Genomic DNA, 15,718 nt, shown 5'->3' on the forward strand with positions numbered 1-15,718 from the left:
TCTACAGTAATATATTATCTTTAACACTATGTACCTACAGTATATATTGTATCTACAGTACATATTGTCTTTAAACTATGTATCTACAGTAAATATTGTATCTTTAAACACTATGTACCTACAGTAATATATTTATCTTTAAACACTATGTACCTACAGTAATATATTGTACAGTCATATTGTTTAAACACTATGTACCTACAGTAATAATTGTATCTACATACATATTGTATCTTTAACACTATGTACCTACAGTAATATATTGTATCTTTAAAACACTATGTACCTACAGTAATATATTGTTCTATAACATTTAACAAACTATGTACCTACAGTAATATATTGTATCTTTAAACACTATGTACCTAAGTAATATATTGTATCTTTAAACACTATGTACCTACAGTAATATATTGTATCTTTAACACTATGTCCTACAGTAATATATTGTACTAACAGTAATATATTTGTATCTTTAAACACTATGTACCTACAGTAATATATTGTATCTTTAAACACTATGTACCTACAGTAATATATTGTACTTTAAACTATGTACCTACAGTAATATATTGTATCTTTAACACTATGTACCTACAGTAATATATTGTATCTAAAACATATGTACCTACAGTAATATTTGTATCTTTAAACACTATGTACCTACAGTAATATTGTATCTTAAACACTATGTACCTACAGTAATATATTGTATCTACATTAATATATTGTATCTTTAAACACTATGTACCTACAGTAATATATTGTATCTTTAAACACTATGTACCTACAGTAATATATGTATCTTTAAACACTATGTACCTACAATATATTGTATCTTTAATACTTGTACCTACAGTAATTATATTGTAATCTTTAAACACTATGTACCTACAGTAATATAAGTGTATCTTTAAACACTATGTACCTACAAGTAATATAGTGTACCTACAGTAATATATTGTATCTTTAAACACTATGTATCGTACAGTAATATATTGTATCTTTAAACACTAATGTACCTACCAGTAATATATTGTATCTTTAAAACACGGTAGGTACCTAGCAGTAATATATTGTATCTTAAAACCTATGTAACCTACAGTAATATATTGTTATCTTTAAACACTATGTACCTACAGTAATATATTGTATCTTTAAACACTGTTAGGTTACCCTACCAGTAATAGATAGTATCTTAAACACTATGTACCTACAGTAATATATTGTATCTTTAAACACTATGTACCTTACAGTATATATTGTAATCTTTAGGACACTATGTACCTACAGTATAATATTGTACCTACAGTAATATATTGTATCTTTAAACACTATGTACCTACAGTAATATAATTGTATCTTTAAACACTATGTATCTACAGTAATATATTGTATCTTTAAACACTATGTACCTACAGTAATATATTGTATCTTTAAACACTATGTACCTACAGTAATATATTGTATCTTTAAACACTATGTACCTACAGTAATATATTGTATCTACAGTAATATATTGTATCTTTAGACACTATGTACCTACAGTAATATATTGTATCTTTAAACACTATGTACCTACAGTAATACATTGTATCTTTAAACACTATGTATCTACAGTAATATATTGTATCTTTAAACACTATGTACCTACAGTAATATATTGTACCTACAGTAATATATTGTATCTTTAAACACTATGTATCTACAGTAATATATTGTATCTTTAAACACTATGTACCTACAGTAATATATTGTATCTTTAAACACTATGTACCTACAGTAATATATTGTATCTTTAAACACTATGTACCTACAGTAATATATTGTATCTTTAAACACTATGTACCTACAGTAATATATTGTACCTACAGTAATATATTGTATCTTTAAACACTATGTACCTACAGTAATATATTGTATCTTTAAACACTATGTACCTACAGTAATATATTGTATCTTTAAACACTATGTATCTACAGTAATATATTGTATCTTTAAACACTATGTACCTACAGTAATATATTGTATCTTTAAACACTATGTATCTACAGTAATATATTGTATCTTTAAACACTATGTACCTACAGTAATATATTGTATCTTTAAACACTATGTACCTACAGTAATATATTGTATCTACAGTAATATATTGTATCTTTAGACACTATGTACCTACAGTAATATATTGTATCTTTAAAAACTATGTACCTACAGTAATATATTGTATCTTTAGACACTATGTACCTACAGTAATATATTGTATCTTTAAACACTATGTACCTACAGTAATATATTGTATCTTTAAACACTATGTACCTACAGTAATATATTGTATCTTTAGACACTATGTACCTACAGTAATATATTGTATCTTTAAACACTATGTACCTACAGTAATATATTGTATCTTTAAACACTATGTATCTACAGTAATATATTGTATCTTTAAACACTATGTACCTACAGTAATATATTGTATCTTTAAACACTATGTACCTACAGTAATATATTGTATCTACAGTAATATATTGTATCTTTAGACACTATGTACCTACAGTAATATATTGTATCTTTAAACACTATGTACCTACAGTAATATATTGTATCTTTAGACACTATGTACCTACAGTAATATATTGTATCTTTAAACACTATGTACCTACAGTAATATATTGTATCTTTAAACACTATGTACCTACAGTAATATATTGTATCTACAGTAATATATTGTATCTTTAGACACTATGTACCTACAGTAATATATTGTATCTTTAGACACTATGTACCTACAGTAATATATTGTATCTTTAAACACTATGTACCTACAGTAATATATTGTATCTTTAAACACTATGTACCTACAGTAATATATTGTATCTACAGTAATATATTGTATCTTTAGACACTATGTACCTACAGTAATATATTGTATCTTTAAACACTATGTACCTACAGTAATATATTGTATCTTTAGACACTATGTATCTACAGTAATATATTGTATCAACAGTTACATATTGTATCTTTAGACACTGTAGGTACCTACAGTAATACATTGTATCTTTAGACAGTGGTTTGTAGAATACTAAGTAAGTGCAGACATAGTGATACAGTCAAGAGCAGACACAGTACCTGTTTGTATCTTTAGACACTGTATGTATCAACAGTTACATATTGCATCTTTAGACAGTGGTTTGTAGAATACTAAGTAAGTGCAGACATAGTGATACAGTCAAGAGCAGACACAGTACCTGTTTGCCGTTGTGCGTGACAGAAGACAGGATGGTGCGGAGGGTCTTGAAGCCCATGGCGATGTCCAGGAGATGAGCAGCGAAGAAGAAGTTGTTGTAGTGACCCAGGATGGACATGGTCATATACCAGGCCAGGTACAGGAACGACTGCAGGGGTCAGACAGAAGAAGAAGAAGGAGAAGAAGACGAAGAGTTAGAAATAGTGTCTGCTAAATGGCATATAAAATGTATTATTGTATATTAAATAAGCAGTTGAAGTTACTTAGCATGATGAAATAAGTCTTTATTTACATTGTCTGTGAAGACGACTCCTAGTTTCCAGATCTGGTACTTGACATCAACAGAGTTTAATCTGTAACAGAAGAGAGGACACAACATTAACAGAGTTTAATCTGTAACAGAAGAGAGGACACAACATTAACAGAGTTTAATCTGTAACAGAAGAGAGGACACAACATTAACAGAGTTTAATCTGTAACAGAAGAGAGGACACAACATTAACAGAGTTTAATCTGTAACAGAAGAGAGGACACAACATCAACAGAGTTTAATCTGTAACAGGAGAGAGGACACAACATTAACAGAGTTTAATCTGTAACAGGAGAGAGGACACAACATTAACAGAGTTTAATCTGTAACAGAAGAGAGGACACAACATTAACAGAGTTTAATCTGTAACAGAAGAGAGGACACAACATTAACAGAGTTTAATCTGTAACAGGAGAGAGGACACAACATTAACAGAGTTTAATCTGTAACAGGAGAGAGGACACAACATTAACAGAGTTTAATCTGTAACAGAAGAGAGGACACAACATTAACAGAGTTTAATCTGTAACAGAAGAGAGGACACAACATCAACAGAGTTTAATCTGTAACAGGAGAGAGAACACAACATTAACAGAGTTTAATCTGTAACAGAAGAGAGGACACAACATTAACAGAGTTTAATCTGTAACAGGAGAGAGGACACAACATTAACAGAGTTTAATCTGTAACAGAAGAGAGGACACAACATTAACAGAGTTTAATCTGTAACAGAAGAGAGGACACAACATCAACAGGATTCATGTTGGGGTGTATTTGTCATCGATCAGGCCTCCTGCTGCCACCATCCTGTACAGTGATTGGTCCTGCTGCCACCATGCTGTACAGTGATTGGTCATTACAACCATCTTCCAACTGAAACACTTAAAACATTAGCTTTCAAAACACCTCTCAGTATATTGGCTTCAGAGGAAGCTTCGTCCATATGAACAACAGGGAGAGAGAAAGGTGCACATTTAGAAGGTGGAACTAGATGTTTCGTTCTCTCTAAGTTAGAGTAAGCTTCCCCATCTATGAGCTTTAATGATCTAAGTTCAATGCCTGTTGAAGGGTCCAACAGGCACTGTCAGGGACATCCAAATCAAATTCAATCAAATGTTGTTGGTCACATACACATATTTACAGATGTTATTGCGGGTGTAGCGAAATGCTCCCCCCATCCCTTCACCCTCCATCCCCTCCCCCTCCCCTGTCATTTCTCCCCCATCACCACCAGCCCCCTACCCAGCTCTGTCCTCCCACCCCCAGACTCACACTGCAGCTAACGAGCTGTCTTTCTTGGGTTTCTTCTTCTCGTGGGCGTCACTGAAGTCCAGAGCAGCCTTGTCCATACCCAGCAGCTCACTGATGCGGTCATGGCCGTAGAACTCTCCATACTTATCCATCACCTGCAGGGGAACCACACAGCTTCACTCTACTGTTCTAATGTATTCTAAACAGGTTCTAAACTGGTTCTAAACTGGTTCTAAATATGTTGTAAACTGGTTCTAAATATATTCTAAACAGGTTCTAAATATGTTGTAAACTGGTTTTAAGCAGGTTCTAAGCAGGTTCTAAATGGGTTCTAAACAGGTTCTAAACTGGTTCTAAACTGGTTCTAAAGTGGTTCTTGTCACGACTTCCGCCGAAGTCGGCTCCTCTCCTTGTTCGGGCGGCGTTCGACGTCACCGGCTTTCTAGCCATCGCCGCTCCATTTTTTCATTGTTCCATTTGTTTTGTCTTGTTCCCTGCACACCTGGTTTACATTCCCTAATCACACTGCATGTATTTATTCCTCTGTCCCCCCCCCCCCCCATGTCTTTGTGGGAAATTGTTTTGTTACGTGCTTCGTGTACGTGCCAGGCTGGGTTTTCCCCTGTATTCCCTGGTATTTCACGAGGGATGTTTAATTGTTAAACATTTGCTTATTTTTGTGACTGTTTCGTGGCCTTGCACTTTTTACCTTTGTCTGGAGGTTTTGACGCAGTGGCGTCTGTCTGTTTTATTGCCTCTGCCTAAATAAAGTGTGCACCTGTTCACAACTCTCTGCTCTCCTGCACCTGACTTCTCCACCAGTAGCGCACAACCTTGACAGTTCTAAATATGTTGTAAATTGGTTCTAAACTGGTTCTAAATATGTTGTAAATAGGTTCTAAACTGGTTCTAAACAGGTCACTGATGTAGAGCTAAATGTATATAACTGAGAGACTTCAGTGAATATGAATTCAGACCTACCTTCCTCTTCACAAACTGGTTCTAAACAGGTTCTAAACTGGTTCTAAATATGTTGTAAACTGGTTCTAAACTGGTTCTAAATATGTTGTAAACTGGTTCATAACTGGTTCTAAATATGTTGTAAACTGGTTGTAAACAGGTTTTAAACTGGTTCTAAAGTGGCTCTAAATATGTTGTAAACTGGTTCATAACTGGTTCTAAATATGTTGTAAACAGGTTTTAAACTGGTTCTAAAGTGGCTCTAAATATGTTGTAAACAGGTTCTAAACTGGTTCTAAATATGTTGTAAACTGGTTCTAAACTGGTTCTAAATATGTTGTAAACTGGTTCATAACTGGTTCTAAATATGTTGTAAACTGGTTGTAAACAGGTTTTAAACTGGTTCTAAAGTGGCTCTAAATATGTTGTAAACTGGTTCATAACTGGTTCTAAATATGTTGTAAACAGGTTTTAAACTGGTTCTAAAGTGGTTCTAAATATGTTGTAAACTGGTTGTAAACAGGTTTTAAACTGGTTCTAAAGTGGTTCTAAATATGTTGTAAACTGGTTCTAAACAGGTCACTGATGTAGAGCTAAATGTATATCACTGAGAGACTTCAGTGAATATGAATTCAGACCTACCTTCCTCTTCACAAACTTATCCCAGTAGTTGTTGGGAAACGATCTGAAAAGCAAAACCAAAGTACATTACATTACTAATCAACATCCTCCAAAACAAAAACTATTATCCACACGCACAGTCTATACAGAGTACATTATCCAGCGATGGAATGGATTAACGAAACCGGTTTGCCATATTCATTCATTTATAGAGACCTCTATATCATTAATATGTGATCCGTAGGGCTGCAGAGTCAAAGCACCACCACCGCGAGACCAGCGTGATCGTTAGGTTTGACATTTAAACATTTAGAGGACAATTAGCCCAGCCTGTGGCCTCTGTGGACCCGGACCATGCTGTAATAGCTCTGCTGTAATAGCTGACTGAGTCCCTAATGGCACCCTACACCCTCCACAGTGCACTACTTTTGAGCAGAGCTGGTCTACAGTAGTGCACTAGGTAGGGTATCTGGTGCCATTAGGGAGGCTGTGATAATGAACTAAGCAGTAACTGAGCGGTAACAGTGGACTTACCCAGTGTTAATCACTAGTCGGTCCCACTGGCCTTTAATGTCGTCCTCCGACGGCTGCTCTGTGATGTAGAGACCGTCAAACTCCAGCTTCCTCGCCACCTCCTTCTCACGCTTGAAGATCACCAACGGGACCTGGTGGGTAAACAGGCATGGAGGGTGGATCAGAGAGGTGGACAACTCTACCTTGAGGCTGTAGTAACCTACCGAGACACAGTAGTAACCTACCGAGAGACAGTAGTAACCTACCGAGAGACAGTAGTAACCTACCGAGAGACAGTAGTAACCTACCGAGACACAGTAGTAACCTACCGTGAGACAGTAGTAACCTACCGAGAGACAGTAGTAACCTACCGAGAGACAGTAGTAACCTACCGAGAGACAGTAGTAACCTACCCGAGAGACATTAGTAACCTACCGAGAGACAGTAGTAACCTACCGAGAGACAGTAGTAACCTACCGAGAGACAGTAGTAACCTACCGAGAGACAGTAGTAACCTACCGAGAGACAGTAGTAACCTACCGTGAGGCAGTAGTAACCTACCGAGAGACAGTAGCAACCTACCTTGAGGCTGTAGTAACCTACCGAGAGACAGTAGTAACCTACCGTGAGACAGCAGTAACCTACCGTGAGACAGTAGTAACCTACCGAGAGACTGTAGTAACCTACCGAGAGACAGTAGTAACCTACCGAGAGACAGTAGTAATCTACCGAGAGACAGTAGTGACCTACCGAGAGACATTAGTAACCTACCGAGAGACATTAGTAACCTACCGAGAGACAGTAGTAACCTACCGAGAGACAGTAGTAACCTACCGAGAGACAGTAGTAACCTACCGAGAGACAGTAGTAACCTACCGTGAGACAGTAGTAACCTACCGTGAGACAGTAGTAACAGCAGTATCCTACCTTAAGGCAGTAGTAACAGCAGTATCCTACCTTAAGGCAGTAGTAACAGCAGTATCCTACCTTAAGGCAGTAGTAACAGCAGTGTCCTACCTTAAGGCAGTAGTAACAGCAGTATCCTACCTTAAGGCAGTAGTAACAGCAGTATCCTACCTTAAGGCAGTAGTAACAGCAGTGTCCTACCTTAAGGCAGTAGTAACAGCAGTATCCTACCTTAAGGCAGTAGTAACAGCAGTATTCTACCTTAAGGCAGTAGTAACAGCAGTATCCTACCTTAAAGGCCGTAGTAACAGCAGCATCCTACCTTAAGGCAGTAGTAACAGCAGTATCCTACCTTAAGGCAGTAGTAACAGCAGTATCCTACCGTGAGGCAGTAGTAACAGCAGTATCCTACCTTAAGGCAGTAGTAACAGCAGCATCCTACCTTAAGGCAGTAGTAACAGCAGAATTCTACCTTAAGGCAGTAGTAACAGCAGAATTCTACCTTAAGGCAGTAGTAACAGCAGTATCCTACCTTAAGGCAGTAGTAACAGCAGTATCCTACCTTAAGGCAGTAGTAACAGCAGTATCCTACCTTAAGGCAGTAGTAACAGCAGTATCCTACCTTAAGGCAGTAGTAACAGCAGTATCCTACCTTAAGGCAGTAGTAACAACAGTATCCTACCCTAAGGCAGTAGTAACAGCAGTATCCTACCTTAAGGCAGTAGTAACAGCAGTATCCTACCTTAAGGCAGTAGTAAAAGCAGTATCCTACCTTAAAGGCCGTAGTAACAGCAGCATCCTACCTTAAGGCAGTAGTAACAGCAGTATCCTACCTTAAGGCAGTAGTAACAGCAGTGTCCTACCTTAAGGCAGTAGTAACAGCAGTATCCTACCTTAAGGCAGTAGTAACAGCAGTATTCTACCTTAAGGCAGTAGTAACAGCAGTATCCTACCTTAAAGGCCGTAGTAACAGCAGCATCCTACCTTAAGGCAGTAGTAACAGCAGTATCCTACCTTAAGGCAGTAGTAACAGCAGTATCCTACCTTAAGGCAGTAGTAACAGCAGTATCCTACCTTAAGGCAGTAGTAACAGCAGTATCCTACCTTAAGGCAGTAGTAACAGCAGTATCCTACCTTAAGGCAGTAGTAACAGCAGTGTCCTACCTTAAGGCAGTAGTAACAGCAGTATCCTACCTTAAGGCAGTAGTAACAGCAGTATCCTACCTTAAGGCAGTAGTAACAGCAGTAACCTACCTTAAGGCAGTAGTAACAGCAGTAACCTACCTTAAGGCAGTAGTAACAGCAGTATCCTACCTTAAGGCAGTAGTAACATCAGTATCCTACCTTTGGCAGTAGTAACAGCAGTAACCTACCTTAAGGCAGTAGTAACAGCAGTATCCTACCTTAAGGCAGTAGTAACAGCAGTATCCTACCTTAAGGCAGTAGTAACAGCAGTATCCTACCTTGAGGCAGTAGTAACAGCAGTATCCTACCCTGAGGCAGTAGTAACAGCAGCATCCTACCTTAAGGCAGTAGTAACAGCATTATCCTACCTTAAGGCAGTAGTAACAGCAGTATCCTACCTTAAGGCAGTAGTAACAGCAGTATCCTACCTTAAGGCAGTAGTAACAGCAGTATCCTACCTTAAGGCAGTAGTAACAGCAGTATCCTACCTTAAGGCAGTAGTAACAGCAGTATCCTACCTTAAGGCAGTAGTAACAGCAGTATCCTACCTTAAGGCAGTAGTAACAGCAGTATCCTACCTTAAGGCAGTAGTAACAGCAGTATCCTACCTTAAGGCAGTAGTAACAGCAGTATCCTACCTTAAGGCAGTAGTAACAGCAGTATCCTACCTTAAGGCAGTAGTAACAGCAGCATCCTACCTTAAGGCAGTAGTAACAGCAGTATCCTACCTTAAGGCAGTAGTAACAGCAGTATCCTACCTTAAGGCAGTAGTAACAGCATTATCCTACCTTGAGTCAGTAGTAACAGCAGTATCCTACCTTAAGGCAGTAGTAACCTATGATGCAGCAGAAGGAGATGACAGTGTGTAGGATGGCCAGGATACGCAGGGTGGGCTCCATGTATCCGGTGCTCTCCTCCAGCACAAAGTGGACAAACACAGGTTCCTGCTGGGGGTTTTGAGGCTCCTGGGTGTCACTACCCTCCGTCACGGGGTCCCACCGCACACTGCTGCCTGCCCGGGGCCTTCTGCTTTCAGGCATCACCGCTGAGGAGGAGGACACCTGGAGGAGGGTGAGGGGGGAACAATGAACCATGGGCTCGCTCTAAAACGCCTATTCTTTAAACAGTGAGTAGCTGGATCCTCAGGAATATAATCCATAGAAAATGTATTAGTAAAATATATATTGTTGGAGAGTTCTATCCCTCCAATGTTCTCCCCACGCAGTAACCCTTCAGCAGCAGAATCACCAGAGGAATCCATGGAGGGGTAAAACGTAAAGCTACTTCCTACAGGTTGTGATTACCTTGTAGAAGAGGAGGATGAAGTTGATGGCGAAGGCCACAAACAACGCCAGCATTCTCATGTTGTAGAAGTTCCGAGCAAAATAGTTCTAGAAAAAAAGTCAATCACAAACACATTGATGAGGATAGAGGGGGTTGGGTGGCTGATAGAGGGGGTGAGGTGGCTGATAGAGGGGGTGGTGTGGATGATAGAGGGGGTGTGGCTGATAGAGGGGGTGAGGTGGCTGATAGAGGGGGTGGTGTGGATGATAGAGGGGGTGTGGCTGATAGAGGGGGGGAGGTGGCTGATAGAGGGGGTGGTGTGGATGATAGAGGGGGTGTGGCTGATAGAGGGGTGTGGCTGATAGAGGGGGTGGTGTGGCTGATAGAAGGGGTGGGGTGGCTGATAGAGGGGGTGGTGTGGCTGATAGAGGGGGTGGGGTGGATGATAGAGGGGGTGTGGCTGATAGAGGGGGTGGGGTGGATGATAGAGGGGGTGGGGTGGCTGATAGAGGGGGTGGTGTGGCTGATAGAGGGGGTGGGGTGGCTAATAGAGGGGGTGGGGTGGCTGATAGAGGGGGTGGCATGGCTGATAGAGGGGGTGGGGTGGCTGATAGAGTGGGTGGGGTGGCTGATAGAGGGGGCGGGATGGCTGATAGAGGGGGTGGGGTGGCTGATAAAGGGGGTGGGGTGGCTGATAGAGGGGTGGGTGGCTGATAGAGGGTGTGGGGCGGCTGATAGAGAGGGTGGGGTGGCTGATAGAGGGGGCGGGATGGCTGATAGAGGGGTGGGGTGGCTGATAGAGGGGGTGAGGTGGCTGATAGAGAAGGTGAGGTGGCTGATAGGGGGGGTGGGGTGGCTGATAGAGGGGGTGGGGTGGCTGATAGAGGGGGTGGGGTGGCTGATAGAGGGGGTGGCATGGCTGATAGAGGGGGTGGGGTGGCTGATAGAGGGGGTGGTGTGGCTGATAGAGGGGGTGGGGTGGCTAATAGAGGGGGTGGGGTGGCTGATAGAGGGGGTGGCATGGCTGATAGAGGGGTGAGGTGGCTGATAGAGGGGGTGGGGTGGCTAATAGAGGGGGTGGTGTGGCTGATAGAGGGGGTGATGTGGCTGATAGAGCGGGTGGGGTGGCTGATAGAGGGGGTGGATTTAATATACAGTCCATCACAAAACTGATGAGATGTTTGTGAAGGAGAGTGTGGCTGATAGAGGGGGTGCATGGCTGATAGAGGGGGTGGGAAGTGGCTGATAGAGGGGGTGGTGTGGCTGATAGAGGGGGTGAGGTGGCTGATAGAGGGGGTGGTGTGGATGATAGAGGGGGTGTAGCTGATAGAGGGGGTGTGGCTGATAGAAGGGGTGGGGTGGCTGATAGAGGGGGTGGGGTGGATGATAGAGGGGGTGTGGCTGATAGAGGGGGTGGGGTGGCTGATAGAGGGGGTGGGGTGGCTGATAGAGGGGGTGGGGTGGATGATAGAGGGGGTGGGGTGGCTGATAGAAGGGGTGGGGTGGCTGATAGAGGGGGTGGTGTGGCTGATAGAGGGGGTGGGGTGGATGATAGAGGGGGTGTGGCTGATAGAGGGGGTGTGGCTGATAGAAGGGGTGGGTGGCTGATAGAGGGGGTGGTGTAGCTGATAGAGGGGTTGGGGTGGCTGATAGAGGGGGTGGGGTGGCTGATAGAGGGGGTGGTGTGGCTGATAGAGGGGGTGGGGTGGATGATAGAGGGGGTGTGGCTGATAGAGGGGGTGGGGTGGCTGATAGAGGGGGTGGGGTGGCTGATAGAGGGGGTGGGGTGAATGATAGAGGGGGTGTGGCTGATAGAGGGGGTGTGGCTGATAGAAGGGGTGGGGTGGCTGATAGAGGGGGTGGTGTGGCTGATAGAGGGGGTGGGGTGGCTGATAGAGGGGGTGGTGTGGCTGATAGAAGGGGTGGGGTGGCTGATAGAGGGGGTGGTGTGGCTGATAGAGGGGGTGGGGTGGCTGATAGAGGGGGTGGTGTGGCTGATAGAAGGGGTGGGGTGGCTGATAGAGGGGGTGGTGTGGCTGATAGAGGGGGTGGGGTGGATGATAGAGGGGGTGGGGTGGCTGATAGAGGGGGTGGGGTGGATGATAGAGGGGTGTGGCTGATAGAGGGGGTGTGGCTGATAGAAGGGGTGGGGTGGCTGATAGAGGGGGTGGTGTGGCTGATAGAGGGGGTGGGGTGGATGATAGAGGGGGTGTGGCTGATAGAGGGGGTGGGGTGGCTGATAGAGGGGGTGGGGTGGCTGATAGAGGGGGTGGGGTGGATGATAGAGGGGTGTGGCTGATAGAGGGGGTGTGGCTGATAGAAGGGGTGGGGTGGCTGATAGAGGGGGTGGTGTGGCTGATAGAAGGGGTGGGGTGGCTGATAGAGGGGGTGGTGTGGCTGATAGAGGGGGTGGGGTGGCTGATAGAGGGGGTTGGGGTGGCTGAAAGAAGGGGTGGATTTAATATATAATCAGTCACAACACTGATGAGATGTTTGTGAAGGAGAGTGTGGCTGATAGAGGGGGTGGCGTGGCTGATAGAGGGGGAGGGGTGGCTGATAGAGGGGGTGGGGTGGCTGATAGAGGGGGTGGTGTGGCTGATAGAGGGGGTGAGGTGGCTGATAGGGGGGGTGGGGTGGCTGATAGAGGGGGTGGTGTGGCTGATAGAGGGGGTGGATTTAATATACAGTCCATCACAACACTGATGAGATGTTTGTGAAGGAGAGTGTGGCTGATAGAGGGGGTGGCGTGGCTGATAGAGGGGGTGAGGTGGCTGATAGAGGGGGTGGGGTGGCTGATAGAGGGGGTGGATTTAATATACAGTCCATCACAACACTGATGAGATGTTTGTGAAGGAGAGTGTGGCTGATAGATGGGGTGCATGGCTGATAGAGGGGGTTGGGGTGGCTGAAAGAAGGGGTGGATTTAATATATAATCAGTCACAACACTGATGAGATGTTTGTGAAGGAGAGTGTGGCTGATAGAGGGGGTGGCGTGGCTGACAGAGAGGGTGGTGTGGCTGATAGAGGGTGTGAGGTGGCTGATAGAGGGGGTGGGGTGGCTGATAGAGGGGGTGGGGTGGCTGCAAGAAGGGGTAGATTTAATATACAGTCAGTCACAACACTGATGAGAGGTTTGTGAAGGAGAGTGTGGCTGATAGAGGGGGTGGCGTGGCTGATAGAGGGGGTGGGGTGGCTGATAGAGAGGGTGGGGTGGCTGATAGAGGGGGCGGGATGGCTGATAGAGGGGTGGGGTGGCTGATAGAGGGGGTGGCGTGGCTGATAGAGAGGGTGAGGTGGCTGATAGAGGGAGTGGGGTGGCTGATAGAGGGGTGGGGTGGCTGATAGAGGGGTGGGGTGGCTGATAGAGGGGGTGGGGCGGCTGATAGAGGGGGTGGGGTGGCTGATAGAGGGGGTGGCTGATAGAGGGGGCGGGATGGCTGATAGAGGGGTGGGGTGGCTGATAGAGGGGGTGGCGTGGCTGATAGAGAGGGTGAGGTGGCTGATAGAGGGGGTGGTGTGGCTGATAGAGGGGGTGAGGTGGCTGATAGAGGGGGTGGAGTGGCTGATAGAGGGGGTTGGGGTGGCTGATAGAGGGGGTGGATTTAATATACAGTCAGTCACAACACTGATGAGATGTTTGTGAAGGAGAGTGTGGCTGATAGAGGGGGTGGGGTGGCTGATAGAGGGGGTGGGGTGGCTGATAGAGGGGGTGGGGTGGCTGAAAGAAGGGGTAGATTTAATATACAGTCAGTCACAACACTGATGAGATGTTTGTGAAGGAGAGTGTGGCTGATAGAGGGGGTGGCGTGGCTGATAGAGGGGTGGGGTGGCTGATAGAGGGGGTTGGGAGGCTGATAGAGGGGGTGAGGTGGCCGATAGAGGGGGTGGGGTGGCTGATAGAGGGGGAGGGGTGGCTGATAGAGGGGGTGGGGTGGCTGATAGAGGGGGTGGTGCGGCTAATAGAGGGGGTGGTGTGGCTGATAGAGGGGGTGAGGTGGCTGATAGAGAAGGTGAGGTGGCTGATAGGGGGGGTGGGGTGGCTGATAGAGGGGGTGGAGTGGCTGATAGAGGGGGTGGCGTGGCTGATAGAGGGGGTGAGGTGGCTGATAGAGGGGGTGGGGTGGCTGATAGAGGGGGTGGGGTGGCTGATAGAGGGGGTGGATTTAATATACAGTCCATCACAACACTGATGAGATGTTTGTGAAGGAGAGTGTGGCTGATAGAGGGGGTGCATGGCTGATAGAGGGGGTTGGGGTGGCTGAAAGAAGGGGTGGATTTAATATATAATCAGTCACAACACTGATGAGATGTTTGTGAAGGAGAGTGTGGCTGATAGAGGGGGTGGCGTGGCTGATAGAGAGGGTGGTGTGGCTGATAGAGGGTGTGAGGTGGCTGATAGAGGGGGTGGGGTGGCTGATAGAGGGGGTGGGGTGGCTGAAAGAAGCGGTAGATTTAATATACAGTCAGTCACAACACTGATGAGATGTTTGTGAAGGAGAGTGTGGCTGATAGAGGGGGTGGGGTGGCTGATAGAGAGGGTGGTGTGGCTGATAGAGAGGGTGAGGTGGCTGATAAAGGGGGTGAGGTGGCTGATAGAGGGGGTGGGGTGGCTGATAGAGGGGGTGGGGTAGCTGATAAAGGGGGTGAGGTGGCTGATAGAGGGGGTGTGGTGGCTGATAGAGGGGTGGGGTGGCTGATAGAGGGGGTGGGGTGGCTGATAGAGGGGGTGAGGTGGCTGATAGAGAAGGTGAGGTGGCTGATAGGGGGGGTGGGGTGGCTGATAGAGGGGTGGCGTGGCTGATAGAGAGGGTGAGGTGGCTGATAGAGGGAGTGGGGTGGCTGATAGAGGGGGTGGAGTGGCTGATAGAAGGGTTGGGGATTGATTTAATATACATTAGCTCAGTCTTGTTCATATTGTGGTGTTAGCTAATTGCCAGAAAGTCTCTTCACAGCAGCTACGTGTGTCTGTCTCTCTCTCTGTGTGTGTGTGTGTGTGTGCGTGTACGTGCGTGTTCACATGCGTGTGCGTGTGTGTGTGTGTGTGTCGTACCAGCAGCTTCCTCTGATAGGCGATGATTTTCTTCCAGAAGGCAGACTCCTGCATGTCATGCTCATCAGACTTGGAGGTGTGCTGCTGTCTCACTTTAGCTTTCGGCTTCTCCTCCTTCCTCTTCTTCTCCTCCTGTCTCCTCTCCTCCTTCCTCCTCTCCTCCTCCTTCCTCCTCTCCTCCTCCTCCTGCTTCTCTCCATCCAGTCCCCTGGACGGCAGGAACAGTCAGTTAACAGACACAGCAGAAGGAGCACAGTGTTTACAGCTGTTTGTTGATACATTACTTTACATTGTAATAATATTGCTCTTCTACGATAAACTTAGTTTCATTGTATTTCAGATGAACACACCAGAAGTAACAGAGGAAAGGGGAAGTGGTACATA

The 15,718-nt window shown here is 44.8% G+C and overlaps 1 protein-coding gene across 1 annotated transcript in view; it reads right to left on the reverse strand.

Moving 5' to 3' along the window:
• The window catches only part of LOC120035431 (ryanodine receptor 2-like), a 55,194-nt gene extending 39,806 nt beyond the window's left edge, over window positions 1-15,388 (reverse strand). Inside the window, exons 1-8 of the mRNA XM_038982176.1 lie at window positions 15,335-15,388; window positions 10,291-10,390; window positions 9,818-10,011; window positions 6,930-7,060; window positions 6,417-6,459; window positions 4,836-4,969; window positions 3,546-3,606; window positions 3,255-3,401 (exon numbers count right to left, since the gene is read on the reverse strand). Coding sequence (XP_038838104.1) covers window positions 3,255-3,401; window positions 3,546-3,606; window positions 4,836-4,969; window positions 6,417-6,459; window positions 6,930-7,060; window positions 9,818-10,011; window positions 10,291-10,390; window positions 15,335-15,388 — 864 coding nt within the window. The remainder of the gene's footprint in view (window positions 1-3,254; window positions 3,402-3,545; window positions 3,607-4,835; window positions 4,970-6,416; window positions 6,460-6,929; window positions 7,061-9,817; window positions 10,012-10,290; window positions 10,391-15,334) is intronic.
• Window positions 15,389-15,718: the final 330 nt, after the last annotated feature.

This window comes from Salvelinus namaycush, unplaced genomic scaffold (genome assembly GCF_016432855.1).
Source record: "Salvelinus namaycush isolate Seneca unplaced genomic scaffold, SaNama_1.0 Scaffold1057, whole genome shotgun sequence".
Lineage (NCBI taxonomy): Eukaryota > Metazoa > Chordata > Actinopteri > Salmoniformes > Salmonidae > Salvelinus > Salvelinus namaycush.